This window comes from Anas acuta, chromosome 12 (assembly GCF_963932015.1).
Source record: "Anas acuta chromosome 12, bAnaAcu1.1, whole genome shotgun sequence".
Classification (NCBI taxonomy): Eukaryota; Metazoa; Chordata; class Aves; order Anseriformes; family Anatidae; genus Anas; species Anas acuta.
The window spans coordinates 19,036,293-19,059,081 of record NC_088990.1 but is presented as its reverse complement, the minus strand read 5'-3'; the positions used below and the strand labels follow the sequence as shown (position 1 = coordinate 19,059,081).

Sequence of the window (22,789 nt, the reverse complement as noted above, 5' to 3'; positions counted from 1 at the left end):
CCAAGAAAAGACCACTTGAGAGCAACTCATATTTTTTAGTCATTCCTGCTGTAGTAGTTTATTTTCCTATCTTTACAGTGTACACAGAGGTGCTAGGATCAAATGTCCGTGAAATGTCTGATTTCACAGAGAAGCTGTTATTAGAATGTAACTAGCAACCTTAAATCACAGCTATTAAAGCCTAAGCTACTTAACACCATTTGTTTTCCTTACTTCTAGTGCTTGAAACTACGAACCACTTGATTTGTAACTACAATGTAATGGTTTTTATGTGGTTGCAAATGTTAATTATTTGATGGTTCTGAGTATGCCATGTTATCCAAATATGTACAAAATAAATCTTTTATTTTTATTAGACAAATTATTATTAGTAGAGTCCATATATTTGAGGGGAGATGCAGGCACATAAACACAAGAACATGTCAACATACTATTAGAGAGGATAATATCTCATATTTGACATGTGCTTACCACAGGTGAAGAAATATTAAAATTATTAAGTCCTAATAATTAGTCCTATTAATTAAGACCTATTAATTAAGACCTATTAATTAAGTCCTATTAATTAACAAGCACTATAACTGAGTATAATCAGTTGAAAACTGAAGCTACATCCCTTGTGGAAGAAACACATAGATCAAACAATAATGGTTTTATTTTCTTGGTTCCAGTTTAAATTCCTTTTCTGTTTCTCTGACCCCACTCTTAAGCTATTTCTTGTTGCTTAAGGAAGATTAATCCTTTGAGTATATTCATACTCTTAACTGGCATTCTAACCCAGCCATGTTTGTTTGTTTTTTTTTATATGTAATCAGAACTGTAGCAGTAAATATAAAGTTCATATGAAAAAACCACACAAATTCCAAAATGTTTTTCCCCAGTTTGCTACAGCTACACAACCAGCATTACTTTGTGTTATATCCACACAAGATCAAGTGATGGCAGAACAGATTTTCAGAAATATCCTACTTCTGACTGTGCTACCTTTTTTCATGTGATTTCTTCCTATCGGAAGCAATCTATCAATTTACAAGGGAACAGGTCTAGAACTTTGAATACATTCATGGCAGCTACCTGTGCATTTAATGAAAAAATGAAGCAAGGTCATAGTTTGGCATACAGTCCAATTGCTGCTTACAGACTGCACAGTGTTTCTTATTTTCAGTAAATCAACTGGACTTGAAGGACTTGAGAGATCTGGGTGCCTAAAAACAAAGTTTGAGTAAACAAAACAGATCAGTGAGGCTATATAACCCTATGTTTTATATAACACTCCAGTGACTGCTTTGTCAGTTTTCAGCTCATTAAGCACTAAGAAGCTGAGATTCAGGTTGTTTGTAATACTAATCAGTGAACAGCTGGTAATTGTGCTCTTTCTAGAACTGGTCATGGCTGCTATAAGTTAAAAAAATTCAAAGAAATGGGTGTCTGTTTCTAAGAGAATGGATCATTCTTGCTTATTAGGTAAAAATCATCTTGGTTCCTAAAAAGGAAACCATGAACATGCTACAATGGGAATACAGAACTATAAAATTTAACCTGGTTTAATTCAATGACGAGATTATTCAGACATTAGTAGTAAGGAATAACAGTGTATATAATCAAGGTATATTCTGTGCAGTGTGCCTAAGTCCCCACAGGACGTGTTTAAATATTGAGAAATAATGTTAGATAACTAAAAAGCATCAGGGAATGCAATGCTAATAATTTTTTTAATTTCTGCCTCAAGACATAAAATAACATATGTAGGGCTCTGTTAATAAAATAATTGACCGAACTGTTTCCAACTTAATTCTTCCATTTCTGTAATCAGTCATAAAGGTCATTCAGATTTAATTTTCAAAGGGCAAGAAGAAACGAGTAAATCAGTATTTCACAGATGAACTAATACTTCTATGCATATTCTGATATTACTATTATTAATATTGGAAATGTAATTACATTCTTTAATTCCAAGTTCACTTGTATGAAGCAGTACTTCAAGTGAAGTCCTGATATGTTTTTTCTCACTCAACAGAAAATACATGTTTTCAAGAAGACATTGCAGGCTTTGATCTATCCAATATCATCAACTACACCTCACAACTTTGAAGTTTGGACAGCTACAACTCCTACATACTGTTATGAATGTGAAGGTCTACTTTGGGGCATAGCAAGGCAAGGCATGAGATGTACTGAATGTGGTGTTAAATGTCATGAGAAGTGCCAAGACCTTCTAAATGCTGACTGTTTGCAGAGTGAGTATTTTCTGTAAATCTAACACTTTGCAGTACATAACACCTTTTGATTTTGTCTGTATGCTCAGACATTTTCTGAAATGAAGGGCCAAATTATCAGAAATTAGTGAAGGCATGATGATTTTCTTTGGTTCAGGATCTAGCCAGAAACTAGAAAGTTAATTTTGTACTTGGAACATGGTGAATGATGCCAGTCAGTTGCAAAATAATTTTTTGTAGCATCAGTATATTATTTACTTTCCATTGCATATGGCAGCATCTAGAGCGATATCTTTCATGAAGTTAACATTCTTTGTTTTAACTCAGAATAACAGAAATCTCAAAACAAAGATAAAGAAAATACTAAGGATACTCATTGTAGTCATAGTAATATTCTTTCAGCAATCAAAATACCTTCTTAAAATTACCTCTGTAAACCCATGCGGTTCATATGTTAGTGATTGTAAATACATTTGAGTACACCAGCAATAATGATTATGCTGAGAGAATATCTGCTATTTCAAGTCATTGTAACCAAGGAATCTTAAAGAATATAGATGGCAAGGTAAAATAAATATTACATACTTGTTAGATGGTCTTTCAGATTTACCTTATGATTGCCTTATGAATATTATAGTGCAATTAAAAATGTAATCCTCTTTTCAGAATTGGTTAAATCACTATAGTGGTATCCACAGGGCAGAGGGAAGAACACAAAAATAGGAGGAGTAAATCAGATCTTTTGCAAATACCAAATCATCTATATATACTGGGAAAAAATATCAAGCAGGAAATACTTTGGGACTAGAATTAGGATGAAACAACCTCTTTATCTTTTTCTTTGGACTGGAAAACTAGTTAAAACTCAGCTAGTTCTGAGTATAATACTTTTGTTTTTCTGTGTTTACATTACCTCTAATTTGGTTGCAGTTTACTTCCTCCTAAGCAAGGGTACAGGAACTGTTTTTAAATGTTCATATTGCCACACTTCCACAGAGGGGCTGAGCTGTTATTACCACTCAAAACTAGCAAGCCTTTCCTCGGATGTAGTACAACACCTTCAAATGATAATTACAAGTCAATCCCACTTCTCCCACTTCCAAAGAAAGAAACTGCGGCCAAATTGGTAAGAGATGAGCTGTTTTTGTAGGTAACATAAACATGTACAAGATGCATCTTTCCCTATAACAGCTGAAGTTTGGCTAAAGCTGAAATACACAGAGTAAAATTTTCATCTTTTCCTCAGTTTCACTTATCTGAAACAAATCTCACTCCAGAGTTTCCCTGGCTCATGAATTATTGCCAGCTCCAAAATACATAAAATTACTTCAGAGAGCTTTATTGCCTTCATAGAATTTTTACAAATATATAAATGATTAGGTTGAGAGAGAGCTGGCAAAAATAAATAGGATTGCAAGTCATTTTTTTTATAAACATGTTGGAAACATTAAACAGCTTAGTTTTGAAAGAGTAAACCTCTAGAAGATAAACTATGGAAAAAAAAGTATTTGACAGATCCAAAGGCTCCTGATATTCACATTTGTACACAAAAGTTTTTGAGCATCCTGACATGTTTTTTCATCAGATTTATTATGCAATGAGTTTGAGTATTATGCTACTTTAAACATTTTAAACATAAATGAAACAAGGTATGTGGACTTCAGCGTTTCAGCAAGAAAAAAAAAAAAAAGAAAAAATAATAATTGTCCAGTGCAGTTGGATAAATGGCTATTTGTAAGACAGCTGATGTTAACACACCATAAAGTGAAAGGAATGCATTTCATTGTGGTTATTTTTAGCACAGTCATCATTTTGGCTGACTTATAATCACTAGGACATATTGGCCTCTAAGCTTCTGTAATTTTTTTATTCTTCTATATGTAATGACTACTAATGTAGATTGTAGAAACAAATTACCATTTAAAGCTCTTTAGGGTCAATATCTAAGCTTGTTTTAAATTAGGTTTTTTAAAAAGAAATCAGTCTATAAGTCTTTTTATTAGACTTCTCACCTTCAGCAAGATGCCTCCTTATAGTATTAGGTATAATATTAAATCAATTGATTCCAATCTTGCTAAGTTTGTATTAGTCCCTAGGGTAAAAGGAGCTTGTTAATTTATTCCACAAGGTAAGTTACGATATTGTCTTAATTAGTCTGATCAATACTGCATGAAAAAAGCTGTTGATACTGTCAGCAGTAGAAGATGCAAAACCAGTTGTAATAAAAAATAAATAAATAGTAGAAATAGAAGGCTATGCTGATTTTTCATAAAACTTTTTTTTTAATTTTGCATTTTGATGCATATTCCAATTTTATACTGTCTCAAAAATCAGTAAGAATTTCTGCAGAAATCCACAATTTTCATTCAGAATGTGTCCATGCTTTGTTCCTAGGTTATGATATTATATCCTTAAAAGAAAATGGAAAACGTTGTTTTCATCCATCTTGCAGGAACCACCTGTCTCAATTTCCAGGCAGCTCAGTGATCATCAGCTCATGAAATAAAATTACTGGAGAACTCTCCAGATGGTATTTGATTTCATGTTTACATTTAATTCTTTTTGTATTAATTCCTAATTTTAGTGTCCTTGATCTCCTCATGTCCTATGAGGAGAGGCTGAGAACACTTGGGTTGTCTAGTCTTGAGAAAAGGAGACTAAGAGGGTGACCTCATTGCTCCCTACAGCTTCCTGAGGAGGGAAGTGGAGACAGAGACGTCAGTCTCTTCTCCCTAGTAATCAATGACAGGACATGTGGGAATGGCACAAAGCTGCTGTCAAAAAATATGATGACATTTGATGGTATTGTAGAGAAGGAACTGAGTTTCCTCCACAATGAGAACAGGACTAAAATATCTGAATTCTAATTGCAGAGCAAGTTGTTTAACAATTTTTTATTTTTTTTTAACCATCCATTTAAAAGGAGGAATAATCCTTTGTACCTTTCATGAGCTGTGTTAAAAAGACTAACTAGATAATATTTTCCCAACCTTATGGAAAGGTAACATAGTTATTGCTGCTAGTGATGATGATGAGTTTAGTCTCATCAAGAATTGGAATAGAGTGCTTAACACTGCAGGGATTTCAATTTATGCTTCCAATATCTGTAATACCATTCTGACAACAAAAGTCTGATATTTATTTCCTCATACACACACAAGATAAAAAGTATGGTCATGTTTCTGTAAGTTATTCCAATGCAATGTGTATTGCAGAGACATTGATCAGAAACACTTTAACCTCACAGACAGAGGGCACTTTATAAAGAGAACTGTAAAGTGCCTCTGAGATTGGTTATGACTTTTGGAGACAGAAGACTCTCTACAACTCTCCTGGGAAGAATTATGAATAAAACCTGTAACAGCATGGTGTCTTTATACTTTTATTTATTTACAGTAAAAGCTGCAGTGGTTTTGAAGTCCCAGACAAATCAGCACCACTGCTTGAGTATTTTATTTCTTTTCCAGAATTATTTTATAGGATAGACCTGACATACCATCATAGGTTAATACAGTCTAGCAGTCATTATCACATAGATAATATACTTTAATCTCTTCTACCATCCTCATATACTTACTGAAATTACTAATAATGAAAATTTTACTGAAGAGTAGAACCTCTCTATTCCATACTTATTATTCACCTGAGTGGTTACTCAAAAAACATTTTACAAAAAGCCATGAAATTTAATAACAAAAGCACAGGCATTGGGTTGATTGAGTTTTAATAACACAACTTAATTCCTACTGTTCAGCTTTCTTCTTATGTTTTTTTGACATTTGGTAGTACTGTGAGAACAAAGTGTACTGTCAAGTTGCACTTCAGGTGATATATGGATGATTACCAGCATATCAGCAAAAACAAATGTTGCTCTGTCTCAAAACTGATCCTGCAATACCTGTGTTCCATCATTCAGTTTCTATTGAGACTGGCCTTTTCAGCAAAGAAATGCATTTCTTTGTTGTAAATATATTTATTTTATTTAGGAGGTTCTCTGCTTTCTTCTGCCCTGAAGTTTGCATCAACTAATAGGATTGTATCTTTCTACTTCATAATAGGAAGGAAGGAGACTACAGATCTCTCCCTCGAATCCTACCCCTGGCCTGCAGCTATTAAGGGTAATGCAGGGTAATGCAGATTCACATAATTCTTAGTATGCAAAACTAGATTTCATAAGATTCTCTAACCCCATCAATTTCTTTCCAGAAACACAATTGTTTATGAAACAGAGTATTCTTTCCTTGGCTGGTCCCAGTGCTAGTACTTCATTTTCTTTAATCTATTCAGTTGCAACCTGAATGTCATATCTAGTCTATGAGAGAAAGGGCACAGAACATTCCAGTGTTAGCACAGAGCTTTTGTGAACCACTTTTGCTCACTCGTTAGGTTTAAAGAATAAGAAACAAAGTGTGATAGACTCTGATCTGGAGTGAGAAAGTCAGGTCAGTGTTACAAAACTGTTTGGCAGTTAGGGTAGTCCCAAATTAATCATAATATTTAAATATATTTTGAATGCTTCCATTAAGTGAATTTATGTGATAATTGCAATTTATATATTTTTTATGAACACTGTTCAAGTAAGGAATGAAAAAACTTTCCTGGAGTGGGGGCAGAGTCAGTAAATACTGAGATGTGTCTGGAAGTGGTCAAGAAACTATCTGAAGCTGCTATGCCTGCTTCTTTCTATTGTTCATTAGATTTCCACTGTGGGAGAGCATAGCAGGAATCGAGGTTAATCTCTTTGCTGTCAAACCAAAAATTCTCTTAAAAATGAGGTGGAAATATTAGCTGGTTTAAACATTGGTTTTGTTAATAATATATTTGTCCTAATGGAACAAGTATGTTTCCTGTATCATCCTACTGTAAAAGGAGAGAGAGAAAGAAATAAAGATATTGCACTGAATTAGAGAAAAAAGAATATGAAATTTGAAAAATTATTTGTAAGTGCATTATTTAAATTTAACTAACTAGTAACAGAGGCAAAGGTCAGAACAGAGTCAGATACTGAACCCTTTATACCTTTCTGAAAGAATCAGCATACCTAACCGTATAAGAAAATTTAGATGTTCTGATGTTTTCACAGTACTGATCAGTACTGGATAGTACTGATTCAACAAATATTTCTGCATATAACATGTAACTGGTTGAAGTTGAATATTAACTTGTCATATCATATCTCAAAGAATAACTATAAGAGTCTCGGTATTATCCACATGAAACATACAACTGCTTTGAGTAGTGCAGTATGAAAAATTGTCTGGAGAACTAATTCTCTGGAGAAAAAAAAAATAACTAAGAAAGCAATATTTTAATAAATGTGTTGACCTTTTCTGTGATTTCAGGAGCTGCTGAAAAAAGTTCCAAACATGGTGCAGAAGATAAAACACAGAACATTATTAGTGCTATGAAGGAAAGAATGAAGATCAGAGAAAAAAATAGACCAGAGGTGTTTGAAGTGATCCAGGAAATGTTTGATATTTCCAAAGAAGATTTTGTACAATATACAAAAGCAGCAAAACAAAGTGTTTTAGATGGGACATCCAAATGGTCCGCAAAAATCACCATTACAGGTAAATTTTCTTCTAATTTGTGTGATCTAAGAGTTCTTTCCTTCCTAGTCCCCTGGTTCAGGAGTAAGATTCATTGTACTTAGGGCTGGAACTGTATGTTAAACTGTGAATTTGGTGCATCTATAATTGGCTGAATTTGTAACCTCCTAACTGGAAGTGTTTTAAGCAAGAGTTGTTGGCAAAAGTACTTTATATTCCACTTCGCTAGCAAGGAAAATAAGTAAAAGCTCTTGTTCTGTTTCTTCTACCTTCTACTAGTATCTCCTGTGCTTGAAAATTTTTATTCTTTTTTTTTTTTTTTTGCCCCTGATAACAACTTATAAAAGTTCATGACAATTGAAATACTATGAACACTACAGCTCAACAATTTCACTCCCCATTGTTTTGAGATTTATCCATTTTTATTGCCTGAATTGAGGTCAAGCAACTTCTCGCTACTTTATAGAAACTTTCCTAAAATATCTGTTTAAATCAGTTCTTGGTGCCTGATGTTTCACACCTGTAATGTAGGGTAATTTTCCCAACAGATTTTACAAAATATATTCCATATATGTTCTGTAAGACCAAACATATCCACATTGTTACAAAAAATACCTTTTCCAGTTTGTCAGTCCTGTTTACTGGAGAGCTTTAAAGTGCAGAAAGAGTATTTCATCTGGATATGACTTTACAGGTGTCAAATAAACAAAATGATAATAATCTGTAGAGGTAATAGTAGTAATCTTTCCCTGCTGGTGTTTCGGAGATGTATACTTCTAGGTAAATGTTTTGGGTTACAGAATACTCTGCTAATTCTTTCCTTCGCTGGCACAATGATGTATCCATCTTTTAAGGAGGGGGAAAATTAAAAAATAAATAAAAATGTTTTACCCTGTATTTATCCTTTACCCCAACTTCTTAAGCCAGGCTGCAAGGCATTTGCTGCAGTCAAGTTTTATGGGTACTTTATAGGTGAAGTTTTTACTATGCTTCTCATCAGGAGCAGCAAGTAGGGTATAATTTCCCCCGTGTATTTTCTACTGTTAGGTCATCTTCTGCAGTGCAGCTATTGCAAGCAGCATTTGTGCCTGAATATTTGGTTCTGCTCTGAGAAAGCGTTCCATAAGCGTAGTTTTATGCTTTCATAAAGCTCAGCTACTTTCATATCAGGCCTACCGAGTCAAAAGGGAAAATAAGAAAACATCTCTTTTCTTTCTCCTTTGCTGCCATACCTGAAAGAATCAAAAATTGATGGGGGTCTTTGTGACTTAAAGCTTGACATCAGAAATAAGTGTTCCACAGGCCACACAAATATCTTCTGTTATTATAAAACGGATTTTGTGTCTTCAGTTTTGAACCTTGCTTTGTTCATATCACTTTCACACAGCTGGTACAGGAACAGAAGTGAGTTGGACAGGTGAAGCTGTGATCAAAATACAGTATTTTGGCTCAGAAAAAAAGCTAATGGCTTCGTCACAATTGCAAGTCCCAAAAATGTAGTTCATGTTACATTTTAAGTGAACTTTTATACATTTACTTTAAAATACCCCTTAATACTTTCCAACAGTTGTACTACAATATTCACCATATTCCTTGGTATACAGCACAAGTATTAATAAATAGGACCAGAAGTGCCAGTATGCGCTGCAAGAGAACCCCAAACATTATCAAGTGAAGTATGCTAATAACTGGAGAAAAAGGTTAGACTTGGGGTCTCCAAAGTTGGGTTTGTGTGCATTGGGGTGCTTGAAGAAAATAGTAGAACTAGTATTTTTTTAATCTAAGAGATAAGAAAGAAATTTAATTTTACTAATATTTAATATACAGCTTGACACTGGCACTGGGCTGATTCAGTCCATGTGGGAGAGGCACCTGTGTAAGGCAGGGTACAAACACAAAGAGTCCTGGGCAAAGAGTGGGGATTCCGCAGCACAGAGGGCTGCTCAGTGTCACCCTCACTCATTCATTCACTTTCATCATATTCTGACATAGTGTAGTTTATGTGTTCAGATAAACAGGTTTATGGGTTATATTATCTAGTTTTAACCAAGCTAATCATCACAAAATGGAAAGTGGCTCAAAAAGTTTCCGGCAAAGAAACTGCATTTTGAAGGTAATGTTAATAATATGAGCACAAACAAACAAAACAAAATGCCTTCTTATCTAATGATCTAATCAGTTCTAATCAGCAGTGTCTACAGTCATGTGATACTGAATCCAGCACTCTAAAAATTTCATTAAACTTTATGATGAATTTTTAGAAGCCTCTTTGGAAGTTTCTAACTCAATTGCAAAAATAAAAAATCCACATACAGAAATGCTTGTTCTTCCTGACACAGTAAAGATGGTTAAAATAACATATAGAAAAACATGGAGGCAAACTAAAATGCATTCCTTTGTCAACAAATACTGTTGGAAGATGCATAGAAAACATTGCTGAAGGTTTGAAGAAACAAATAGAAAAAATTAAACAGTGTAAGCAGTTTGCTTTAGAGTTGGCTGAAAACAAATATTTCTAACATGTCTCAGTGTGTAACACTTGCTAGAATCCATTTCAATAATAAAATCATGAATTACTTTTTTTTTTTTTTTTTTTTCTGTGAGACTCTAAAGGAAAGATGTACCGGAATGAGTATATTCTCAACAGTAAAAAACTTCCTTAATAAAAAGCAAAGTCTTGTGGAAAAAAAGCAAAGTTTTGTGGAAAAATTGACAAGTGTAACCAGTGGTGGAATGGTTATATTAACTAGATTTTTAAAAAATGGAATCTGAGGAAAGGTTACAGAAATAGCACAAACTATATATTGTTACTGCTCCTTCTTCTGTTATTGCATTATTGCTCCATTATGGAGGCAGAAATGCACCAAGTGCTACAGGCTGTCATTAGTGTGCTTAATTTTATAAAAGCAAGACCTTTAAATAGACTCCTTATAATACTTATTAATGATATGGCAATGACCACAAAAATCCCAGTTATTTCATGACAGAGCACATAAACAAGTTCTTAAACTTAAAGATGAGTAAGAAATTTTTCTCTTACAAAAAGACAAGTATTCCAAATTTGTTGACTTCTTCCATTATGAATTTTTTGTTTTTGTTTTTCTTCCCAAAAATAAACACATTTAAACTATCTTCTCTGGACAAAGGTGACATTTTAACATTTCGTTAGAATGGAAACATTTTTTGAAAGTGCTATTGAAAGAACATTTTGAAAACAGATATTTGAAAATGTTTCCATATAGACTTTGCTGCTAAAAGTGTCACCTAACAAAACTCTCATCTGTACTCTTAAAAAACGTGGACGCAGGATTTTCTACTTTGTTAAAAATTTTTCCAAATGAGGGTTTCCAATGTGCTTTGAACCTATTTGGTAAAAATACAAAAATGCAAAAATATAGTTTAATTAGTTTGCAAGAACTGATTGACATCTGGAAAAATGAATGGCTGAATTTCAACAAAACCCTTTGCATAACTGGTGGATAGAACAGAAAAAATATGTCATGGTTTAGTAAGTGTAGCCGATGATGCACTTCTTCCATTTGGATTTATGTATCTTCTTCATGAGATATGTTTTTCAGCTATGGAAGCCATTAAATCAAGTACCAAAATAAACTTGACTTAAAACCAGATCTTAAATCACTATATCACAAACTGTTAAATCAAGATTTTCTTTAATAATGAAGCATATTCAATCACTTTATTCTCACTAAAAATATTAATGATAATTTCTGAGATAACAAAAGTATTTTGCACTATTAATAACAAAAAAAAATTAGAACAGTTTCATCTTTTTTTTTTTTTAATTTCTACTTCTCTGCATGTTTTTTAATGTAATTAAAAATATAATTAAAATAATATTATTCATACAGTGCTACATGCCTATACTTTTTAAAAGTAAATCAACAAATATATAGATTGGGGTTGTGTGCTCAAAAAAAAATATACAATAGTACTATTATATTTCATGGCAGTTTTTGGTCTATGAGGAAGACTTGTTGGGAGATGGACTTCCCATTTCTATTGCTGAAATGGAGAACTGACATTCAGGAGGGGAAGGAGAAAAGCATTTGGCAAGCGGACTGTGAATGAAATATTCTGTGAGAGTTTTTGTGTGTTTTGTTAGCTATGCATGGCTCTGTTGTCCACACTAAAGTCCAATTGTCTTTGAGTCAGTCAGTACATAAACTGTCAATGGAGCTGAGGAATAACAGATATGTGCCAGGAGAAACCTTGGGAAAATATGAGATTGTTCTTCAGATGGACTGTGAAAAACGGAGGCCACTCTGAAGGTGATGGGACCATGCATGAAGCTCAAAAGCATAGTTCTTGAATTGTGTGACAGTCACCAAACTTTGAGGACATGGAGAGGTGTGTGAAGGAAAATATTTAAATCATATTCATGCTTTTAGTTCTACCTCTAGGATGCCTTGTGTTCAGGCCAGTATAATAGCTGGCAATTCTGGAAGAAATTTTCGAGGAAGAGTAGATTTGCAGTGAACGGGGAAGATGAGATGATCTAGTTCATTCCTAAGAGTTAATATGTTCAAGAATGAGGTGTGTAAAAAGTAACAAACTTCAGATTTTTTTTTTCACTGAAGTCAGCAGATGTGACTGGAACCACATGTGTAGCTGATACACTGAGTAAGAAGGTGCCATTTTTATGTATTCGTTTTTCAGAGCATGCTGAAGGAGCTTCATCATCCACAGTGATTGACAACAGAGAATATTTATGAAATGCTACCGCTGAGATGTATCAACTAATATGTGCAAAATAATAAAACCTAGCTATGCTGATTTTAGGGCCACAGGAAGTGTTTTAATGGCAGTTCTCTGGGTTTGGTAGGCTGCTATTTGTCAATTTTGCTTTTTCTTGAGATTTCTGTTTTTACTAATTATGATGAAAAATCAAATTACGTGTATTTATGTTTGCTACAAATAGAATATACACATTACCTATATACACACATGAACTGTCATTTATACTTAGTACTTAAACAGTTGATAACAACTGATCTGAACTGTCATCCTGTCTATGGTAGAATGGAAACTATTGTGAAAATGCTCATAGTTTCTCTTTCACATGAGAAAGAGAAATTACAGTCAGGACCATGTTTCTCATGACTAGTTTCGTAATCCATTCTGCAGATTTTTGAAGGTCTGGGGATTTTCATTTTGAATTTCCTTTGATCTTTGTGATTTTTATTTATTTATATATTTATTTTTTATTTTGGGGAAGAAAAAATAAAAAAGAAAGAAAATTTTATTCAGGATATCATCTGGCTCAAGCCGAATTGCACATCAATATTATTTTGCTGTGATGATGAAATCAAAGTTCAAGAAGAGTATCTGGATTATACATGGCAAGAAAAATATTTGTTTTGTGCTTTGTCCTGAATCTAAAATTATTAGCCTATTAAACAATATTTATAGATTGTATTCAGTCCAGAACAGTAGTTAGAAAAATCTTATCTATCTCCGGAGCAACAGAAGCTGGGAAAATTGACCTAGAAAGCTTTGTTTCAGCAGCCCTCATTCTGAGGTCTTTGTTTCCTATTGCTGCTGTCACCACCTCATTTATTTCTTGGCAATGAAGACTTATGAGGGCTAAAGCACATTTTCTCCTTTTGTTGCAGTGCTTTGTGCTCAAGGCTTACAAGCTAAGGACAAAACTGGCTCAAGTGACCCCTATGTCACTGTGCAAGTTGGCAAAAATAAGCGGAGAACAAAGACTATTTTTGGAAACTTGAATCCAGTATGGGATGAGAAGTTCTTTTTGTGAGTATAGACGATGACATTGTTTCTTGCATTTTTAACTTATATTTTAGGTGATATAATGTTATCAAGTGAAAAACTTACCTAATTTGAAAGCATGTTTTCTATACTATGCACATATATAGCATTAATAAAATAGCTCTGACTGGGGAGAGCATACAATTTTGTTATAGCTGTATCAATAGTATTCATAGATCTCATATTTGTTGAGGAATCTATTGTTGGTGTCTATTCTAATTTTGTAGGGAACTTCAGTAACAAATTGTTTGGACTTTAACCTTATATGTTATAGATGCATTCCTGTGCCTCAGACACTGACTATGAAAGTTAAAATAAATAAATAAATAAATAAATAAAAATTATTCAACAGTATGATTACCATAGGTGAAAATGAGGCACTTCATAATATCTGGTACACTTTAGACTCTGGGCTGGGTTGTTTGTAATAGTTCCAAGACTGAGTGTTGTCAGATCTGAAGAGTCTTGTAGGATCCTTCTGTCTCATTTCCTTGGCTACAGCCCCAGGACTGAAAATGATATCATTTTTTGTCAGCACATTACTGAAGTTCATCCCTGACCACATAGTAGATGTTTCAATCTGAAATATGTTTACTAAGGTTTGAATATGTTTTCATGCCAATTCTAACTCTGGCAATGCTCTCAGAACTTCTTTCAGAAAGAGATATTACAGTACAGGAAATTCCAATTCACTTATACTATAATGTTCCTTTCCTTTAAATATTGCTTTAGGATACAACGCATTCCTGACTGAGAATGGTACTAATCTGATAATAATATAATTTTTTTTAATGTTATTCCCCTACATGTATCATAAGTATTTCAGCATGTATTCTTTTCTCAGCTTGATTACTATGTGTCACAGTATATTATGTGCATTTAACTGCTATTGTCAAAGTCAATTAAGGACTCTGAAAGGCTAATATAAACCCTAGATTTTGTTTAGAAAATTTTGTGTGAAATAATTTTTTGTGTGCCTGTTTATTTTGGCAGATTTTTTATATTTTTCAGAAAAGCTCTAGTCTACCCTGAAAGTACCCTTAACAGTATTATCAGATAAAATCAATAGATATTACATGGAAGGTGTGTGAAAACAGTAGTATAGTAAATTGTGAAAAGTTATTATAATAATTTTAAAAGGATATACAATTCCAGGGTTCAATAGAACACAGCCTTATTTGAATTCTTACTGAGAATATATGCAAACTGGTAACACATTACAGTAGTCTAACCCGTGGAACTTTTTTAGGTATGTCTATTAATCTTATGCCTAACAGTGTTACTCAAAACTGAGTGTTAATTTGATACAACTTTATCTGATGAAACCTTGTATTGGTGATGATAAAGGGGATATATCATTTTTATTAGCATCCATGAATTTATGAAGCAGTAACAGAACAGCTTAGGATCCTGCAGACTGCCCAGTCAGGATTCAGGATCTATGGTTAGTCACCACGTGTAAAAGAACATTTGAAAAATAGCCAATCACCACAAAACAAAATAGTTGTCTTCAGGATATAACATTGATTCCTTTCCTTTTCCTTTTTCCTTTCACAAGGAAGACATTATTTCTCATCATTCCTTAGGGTTCAGTCATTTGCAATTATCTTTGTCTTCTTCAAGAAGGTAGAATGTTGTAACATGAGAGATGATCTCCTTGTCATGTAGCACAATGGTGATTTTCACTTCTCTGTTCTTTGACTGAAATCTGCTGCCTTTTGATTGCAGAGGTTATCATTCCCGTTGTGAGTTTGAAAGAGGTATAACCCTAATTGCCTCTTCTATTTGTCTGAGAAATGGTACTAAGTAAACCAACTATAGTAAACAATGTATGTCCATTCCTTACACAGATTCAAAGGCCAGTACTAGAAATGAAGTCAATTCAAAAAAAAAAAAAAAAAAAAAAAAACCACTCATAAACTTCTTACAGGCTACCTGTATGTAGATCATGTTTTCTTTTTCGATTGTATTACACCAGTAGATGTTGAAGTGTCATATCTTATTGAATGACTGTGAGTAAAAAAATGCAGAACTGCTTTCTTGAACTTAATTGTATGAGTTGCATAATATCAAGAGTTGGATGAGCAACTCAGCAAACTTGGTATGAAGTTCTAAATTTATTTCTTTGAAGATGTGAGCATGGCTACCATAAAATCACTGGAAACACTGGAAACAAAAAATCTTAAATCTTGTATTTGATCATATTACCAAGACATTCATTTAAATTTCCCAATCTGTTCTGAAACAAGGACTTGGAAAAAAATGGCTCACCAGTGTGCATATGTTCTGTCACAGCAAATAGAGTGAGGGCAGTATTCAGGTTGCAGAATCATATATAATCCTAATATGACTGTGTGGCTAGCAGAATGTTTATACCAACACATCCTGCAATGCTCTGTTAAATGTCCATGCCACAGAAACCTGGGATACTGGCATAGATTTCAATATGAGTACTCATAAGCAACAGGAGAGCTTCTGTACACCCGTATGCACCTCAGTAAACTATCAACTAAAGAAAACCACAGGAAGAATACATCTTTCCTTGAAATGTATATTTTTTGTACAAAAGCTAGAGAAGTAAATAGGCCAGCAGATGTTCCCTTAACTAATATATTATAGGTACCAAGGGCCTTTTTTTTTTTTTTTTTTATTCATGTTATCAGAAAGGAGATATCAGAATAGTTTTTAATTGTTTTATTGAGTAACAAGGCATCAGTGATGGGTGATTTTTTTTTTCAACCCCATAACAAAGGGGCAGGTTTTTACTGCCATCTGTCTGCTTGCATCTTTAGTTGAACTTGTCTGATATGGGAAGAGAGACCACTCAGTTACAGGGGAGAAAAATATGTTGGCTGTATGGTTTTCAGTTTTGTACAAACTTCTAAATATATTGGTACTTCAGGAGCATCCAACACAATTATAGAAGTCTTCTCTCATGATTTTCTTGACTGTTTTCAACAGTTGACTCAAATTGCTGAAATATGGAAATCTGTCTGTTTATTTGTGTCAGTGTTGTTCAGCAAGCATACCTCTAAAAAATTGCCTTGCAGACTGAAGGGATCATGTTTCCTCCAACCACTCATTATGTTAACACTTCAGCTGCAATTGTCTAATCCGGAAGTCTTTCATATAAATGGATGATTATTTTATATTACTCCTTCTATTTTGGCTGTTATGAGGACATCATATGGTTCTGACAAATAGCTTCAATGGATATCTTTTACTCCATTCAGTGAATGAAAACAGACACTGTGTGACTTAAATTAGATCAATGAAGAGTTTTTTTCTGAAGACAATGATTGCCACTTGGCCAATGTAAGGGTCATCATTAAATTGTTAGAATTTGTCTGATCTCTGATATTGTTGAAGATTTCCTGGTGGTATACTGAAAATATCATTAAAGATAAAGATATAAAATCCAATTGAGTGTGCCTGGGAAGATTTCCAGTCACTCTCAGGAAAGAAAAAATGTGTTTGTACAAACTGGACTGTCTCTGATCATTCTTGCTTCTGTATATTTTAGCAGATAATGATGAGAAAAGGTATCTTCTAGCACCAAACAGCATTGATGTAATTTAGACACTATGATAGTTGAAATCTCCATGTTGAAGCTGACCATTGCTTCATAATTCAGATATTTCAGTCCAGAGTTTCTGATGGAGACTTTCTGGCATCTACTGCAGGTATCCAGCTGGATGTTTTTTTTTCCTTAGAATTTCCTTAAAGAGCACCACTTGTACAGTGTAACAGAAATAACCAAAATTTCTTCTGTTATAGCAACACCAGATTGTGGATAAATTATTAAAACTATCTCTACTATCTATCTTATCTGAATATAGAGGAAATTTTTCAGCTTTCAAAAGTATCAGTACCTTCAGTCTCCGTGCTAAAGAACAATTCACTTCTCGCATTTCCTGTGTCTCACCTTCGTGCACACTTTTACTAAGCATGTAATAGGGAGTGGCTAGAAGGTGGAATGTTTTGAAAGTGACATACATTGCATTTTCTTGAATTCTTTGGGCTGATTTTCCTGGACAGATTAAGCAGAGGTAGGAATCCCACATTTTTGTAAAGCCACACAGTTCTGCAAAGATGTTATCAGATAGACTAAAGCAGGATGTGTATCTCTTTACATAGTGCTGTTTTTGAGAGGCTAGGCAGGTAAGCAGAATCATGCAGAGACAGCTCTGTAAGCTTAATAGTAAATCTCCTTGCAACCTCAATGCTGCAGGGCAGGCAAGTAAAAATGCATTCATCCACCCTGTCCCTGTCCCTTCCAGCATCACAAGTCTATGTAAGTTATGGGGTCTCGAATAGGAACATCACAAACATAGAAGCAGATCTGACTGATCACTAAAGGTTTAGACAAGATGATTAACATGTGATTATAAACCCATTGGTAGTGCCACCACCATGTCTCACTAACCTAAAATTAAAGCAGAAAAAGATGTGGGAAAGATGAATGAATCAGGGAAAGGCACAGTGGTGCTGACCATCTGAACAAATATTCAGCTATAGCTACATTAATCAGCTTAATCAGCTTATGTAGCTTAATCAGCTACATTAGAGGGAAATATGTGTTGTCTCAGGAGAATAAAACACGGTATTTGTACTGAAGTACATTTCCCTGAGGTAGCATCCCCCTGAGAAGCAAAACAAGAACAAGACTTCTACTAATAACACAGAGATGGTGGTGAGGGTCACATAAATGCCTCACCAGTGATGGATCTCCCTATACCACAGTAGAAAATCCTCATTTAAAATTTCTATTGAGTGCACAACTAAATGCTATTCAGGACTCTGTCAGTGTTAATCAGTAATTCGGGGCTACTCATTAGGAAAATTAGACACTTTGGTTCTGGGTATAGCCTATTTTCTTAAGACAAGGATGTTTCTTTGATCCATCTGCATCTGTCTTCCTATGTTTTTATATGTCTTTGCCTATATGTCTATATGTCTAATATATGCCTATATGCCTATATGTCTATATGTCTAACTTCTGAATTTTGCAGTCACTCAAAGAAACCTCACAGATTCCCTAATATTGCATCTGTCACATTCTCTGAAAACAGACAAACAGAGATGAGAGATACTAACAGTGCCCTCAATATGAGCTCACCCTGTAATAGACACCAGGGAGTCCATATGAAGGGGTAATGTATAAAAATCCCAATTATGAGACAAGATGCGATTGATGATTGCAGTTTGCTAGATGTCAGAGAAGCTGGCCATAAGACAAAAGGAAACCAGATTTCAGTAGTCTTGCTAATCACAAAACAACATATATTTTAATTCCAGAGATATCTTCAGTGTTGAAATTTGGAATATGAACAGGCACAAATATTTTTGTGATATTGAGTGATGTCACAGTGAGGCAAGGTAGAAGTGCATGCCATTTTTAGTGACTGATTATCCCTGACAGTAATAATGGCACTTAAAGCACTTTATACTTCCAAAGCCTATTACCACTGCTAATTAATTCTTAGAACACACCCTGAGGGGTGCCAGTTGGGAGATAAGTTATAGTATTACTGTTTTAATGCTGGAATTGCTGAAATAGATCATTGAGCAGTGATGGTGCTTAGAATAGAATTCAAGCAAGAATTCTTAATCGAGTCTCAAACTAAGACCTTGGAGCTGAGACCAAAAAAATATTATCCACTGGGATCACTCTCATGCCTCCAGAAGCTTTTCAAATTAACTCAACTCACGAGGGTTTAATAAGCCACTTAAATTTGCAGTTTTTTAGTGCATGGCAATCTGTCCCTACTTCTCCTTACAAGGGAAACTGAGGTCCTGGAGAAGAGTAAAACAAATCAGTTACTCAAAAATTTTGTTCCCCATATGGAAAATTGTCTCTAAGATTTTCTTACATTTTTTATTATTATTATTTATTATTACTGGGCCACTACTTCTGTGGTCTACTATATGGACTACAGAATATTCATGAATGAAAAAATATGACTGATCTGACTGTATCTTTCCTAAGATATTTGTAGAGTAATAGCACCAAGAAGTACTCATTGTAAGTTAGTGAATAGTTTCAATGTTCAATAGTTTACAACATTCATAAATGCTATCCACATGTATACATAATTCAGTCAAGTTACTCTCTTTGCTTTCTATATGTATTTAATTCTAGCTTTCCCCTGGCAATATGGTATGAACTTCTATTTCATTCAATATTGCAGTTATTGGTATTCTGTCACATAAAGAAGTTAAGCAAGTATACAGAATTCAAGCACAATGAATTAGATGGTAGTACAAATGTACGCAGCTTATATGTGACATGCTTAATTTTATTACTGTTTTTACAGTGAATGTCATAACTCTACAGATAGAATAAAAGTGAGAGTATGGGATGAAGATGATGACATCAAATCTAGAGTAAAACAACATTTCAAAAAGGAATCAGATGACTTCCTTGGGCAAACAATAATTGAAGTAAGAACACTGAGTGGAGAAATGGATGTATGGTATAATTTAGGTACGATTCTTACTGTTGGTTATTTTGTTTGTTTGTTTTGTTTTGTTTTTTAACAACTTTAGGTAGAATCTCAGCATCTGTAGATTTGGTGCTTCAAAATATGTAGCTTTGGTACTGATATGCAATTTTTAAAATCTTAGATGTTACAGGTCAATTTGAAAATAAAAGATATTTTCTGGGTTTCAGTCCAGAGTTATAATTACAGAGAGCAAATTAATCACAACAAAGACAAATATTTCAATTTAATATAAAAGTTTTTTAAAAAATGCAAGAAAAGCCATCACTTCAGACTAGTCCATTCGCAGTATTATTATATGGTAAAAAGTTTTACTAGTGAATATTTTCTTTGTGTGTATTCACTTTATTACATTTTGTAAGATTATGTATATACCATTTTTCTATACCTAATCATCCTTGTTTTTCATTGTTTAGATCCATCATTATTCATGAAACTTGTTTGTTCTTCTGTTTTGTACATGTTAAATGTGTTTACATGCTTACTCTTAAATTCAAGGCAGTCTTCTGGAGCTCAAAATGCTGTCTGATATCTTTAATGACTGTACGTTCTTGTCTGGTCAGGTCTTAAAAGTATCACTGTTTGAACCAGAAGTAAATCAATGATAGTGTGTCTCTGAATGTCTTCCCTTAATCTAAATCTAAGCATACAACTCTTCTTTAATTCTGAAAACCTTAGTGTGCAATAAGTGTTCTGAAGTAACCATTTTAAAGTTAATCTCCTACATTTGATAACAAAAAATTTTCAGTAACTTTTTTATCTAGGTTGCCTGTTCTCAGAAACACTTCAGGTGAATTGTGTGACATAAGTTTCTGAAATTATAAAGCACTTGTTTCGTTTTCAATGGTCCTTGTTTCCTTGGCCAATGTTTTGTTGCATAGTAAAATGTATGGATGTGTATTTGATTTCTTTTTAACAATGGAAATAAAGCTTTGCTTAATTTCCTTTTTAAGATTAGATATTTTTTACAAATAAGATATTTTACAATTAAGATGTGTCATTATGAATTCCAAATTTTATTCATTGACAATTGTCATTGACAGCAATGACAGCAACTAAATAACTAAAGTTATTTATATAATTTCATCTGTAAGACTCAGCTTAGCTGAACTGGAATAGATTTCTTTTAAGAACATTTTAAATTTCTCTAAGACACAGTAGCCTGGGCTGTTGCTATAGTTTTCATAAGTAAAGTAAAATGTTAATAATGAGAATAATAATTAGTGCAGATACCAGATAGAAAATTTAAATAATTTCTATTGAAAAAGAGAAAGTGTTGCTTAAAGTGCTATGCAGCCTGTTTAGCTTCATGGCCTGAACTGTATGTGAGCTATTTAAAAGGTGTTATCTTGTTCTCAACAGCAGGACTTTCTGGCTCTAAAATGAAAGTTTTTCACGTGACAGTTTGTGTTCTTCATCGTCCCTAATACATTATATTTCTGCCCTTCAGAAAAACGTACAGATAAATCTGCTGTCTCTGGTGCTATAAGATTGAAAATCAACGTTGAAATAAAAGGAGAGGAGAAAGTTGCTCCCTACCATGTGCAGTACACCTGTTTACATGAGGTATGTTGGAGAAGTTAAAGAAAGCAAACTATTATAACAGTTACTATTCAGTTGTTGCACAGATAAAGAAAAAATAAAGATAAAAATAAAGATAAAAAAATAGAATGTTGATAAAAACTACTGTGACACTTCAGGATGAGCTTATTTTTGGTTGGCATACCAAGGTTCATAGTCAAAGACAGAACAGTGTAGCATCGGTCCTCTTTAACATCTTCATCAATGATCTGGATGAGGGCATTGAGTGCACCCTCAGTAAGTTCGCAGATGACACCAAGTTAGGTGCGTGTGTCGATCTGCTCGAGGGTAGGAAGGCTCTGCAGGAGGATCTGGATAGGCTGCACCGATGGGCGGAGGTCAACTGCATGAGGTTCAACAAGGCCAAGTGCCGGGTCCTGCACCTGGGGCGCAATAACCCCAAGCAGAGCTACAGGCTGGGAGATGAGTGGTTGGAGAGCTGCCAGGCAGAGAAGGACCTGGGAGTGATGGTGGACAGTCGGCTGAATATGAGCCAGCAGTGTGCTCAGGTGGCCAAGAAGGCCAACGGCATCCTGGCTTGTATCAGAAACAGCGTGACCAGCAGGGCTAGGGAGGTGATCGTCCCCCTGTACTCGGCTCTGGTGAGGCCGCACCTCGAGTACTGTGTTCAGTTTTGGGCCCCTCGCTACAAGAAGGACATCGAGGTGCTTGAGCGGGTCCAAAGAAGGGCGACAAGGCTGGTGAGGGGCCTGGAGAACAAGTCCTACGAGGAGCGGCTGAAGGAGCTGGGCTTGTTCAGCCTGGAGAAGAGGAGGCTCAGGGGCGACCTTATCGCTCTCTACAGATACCTTAAAGGAGGCTGTAGCGAGGTGGGGGTTGGCCTGTTCTCCCACGTGCCTGGTGACAGAACGAGGGGGAATGGGCTTAAGTTGCGCCAGGGGAGTTTTAGGTTAGATGTTAGGAAGAGCTTCTTTACTGAAAGGGTTGTGAGGCATTGGAACAGGCTGCCCAGGGAAGTGGTGGAGTCACCATCCCTGGAGGTCTTTAAAAGGCGTTTAGATGTAGAGCTTAGGGATATGGTTTAGTGGGGACTGTTAGTGTTAGGTTAGAGGTTGGACTCGATGATCTTGAGGTCTCTTCCAACCTAGAAAATCTGTGATTCTGTGATTCTGTGATCAATAGATCATTC

The 22,789-nt window shown here is 34.6% G+C and overlaps 1 protein-coding gene across 4 annotated transcripts in view; it reads left to right on the top strand.

Moving 5' to 3' along the window:
• The window catches only part of UNC13C (unc-13 homolog C), a 157,866-nt gene that overhangs the window by 51,722 nt on the left and 83,355 nt on the right, over positions 1 to 22,789 (top strand). For 2 of the 4 annotated variants that reach the window (XM_068695260.1, XM_068695259.1), the window contains exons 6-11: positions 2,018 to 2,237; positions 6,275 to 6,334; positions 7,559 to 7,786; positions 13,399 to 13,540; positions 19,873 to 20,042; positions 21,509 to 21,624. In XM_068695260.1, coding sequence (XP_068551361.1) covers positions 2,018 to 2,237; positions 6,275 to 6,334; positions 7,559 to 7,786; positions 13,399 to 13,540; positions 19,873 to 20,042; positions 21,509 to 21,624 — 936 coding nt within the window. The remainder of the gene's footprint in view (positions 1 to 2,017; positions 2,238 to 6,274; positions 6,335 to 7,558; positions 7,787 to 13,398; positions 13,541 to 19,872; positions 20,043 to 21,508; positions 21,625 to 22,789) is intronic. The other 2 variants (XM_068695262.1, XM_068695261.1) reach the window with 1 other exon arrangement.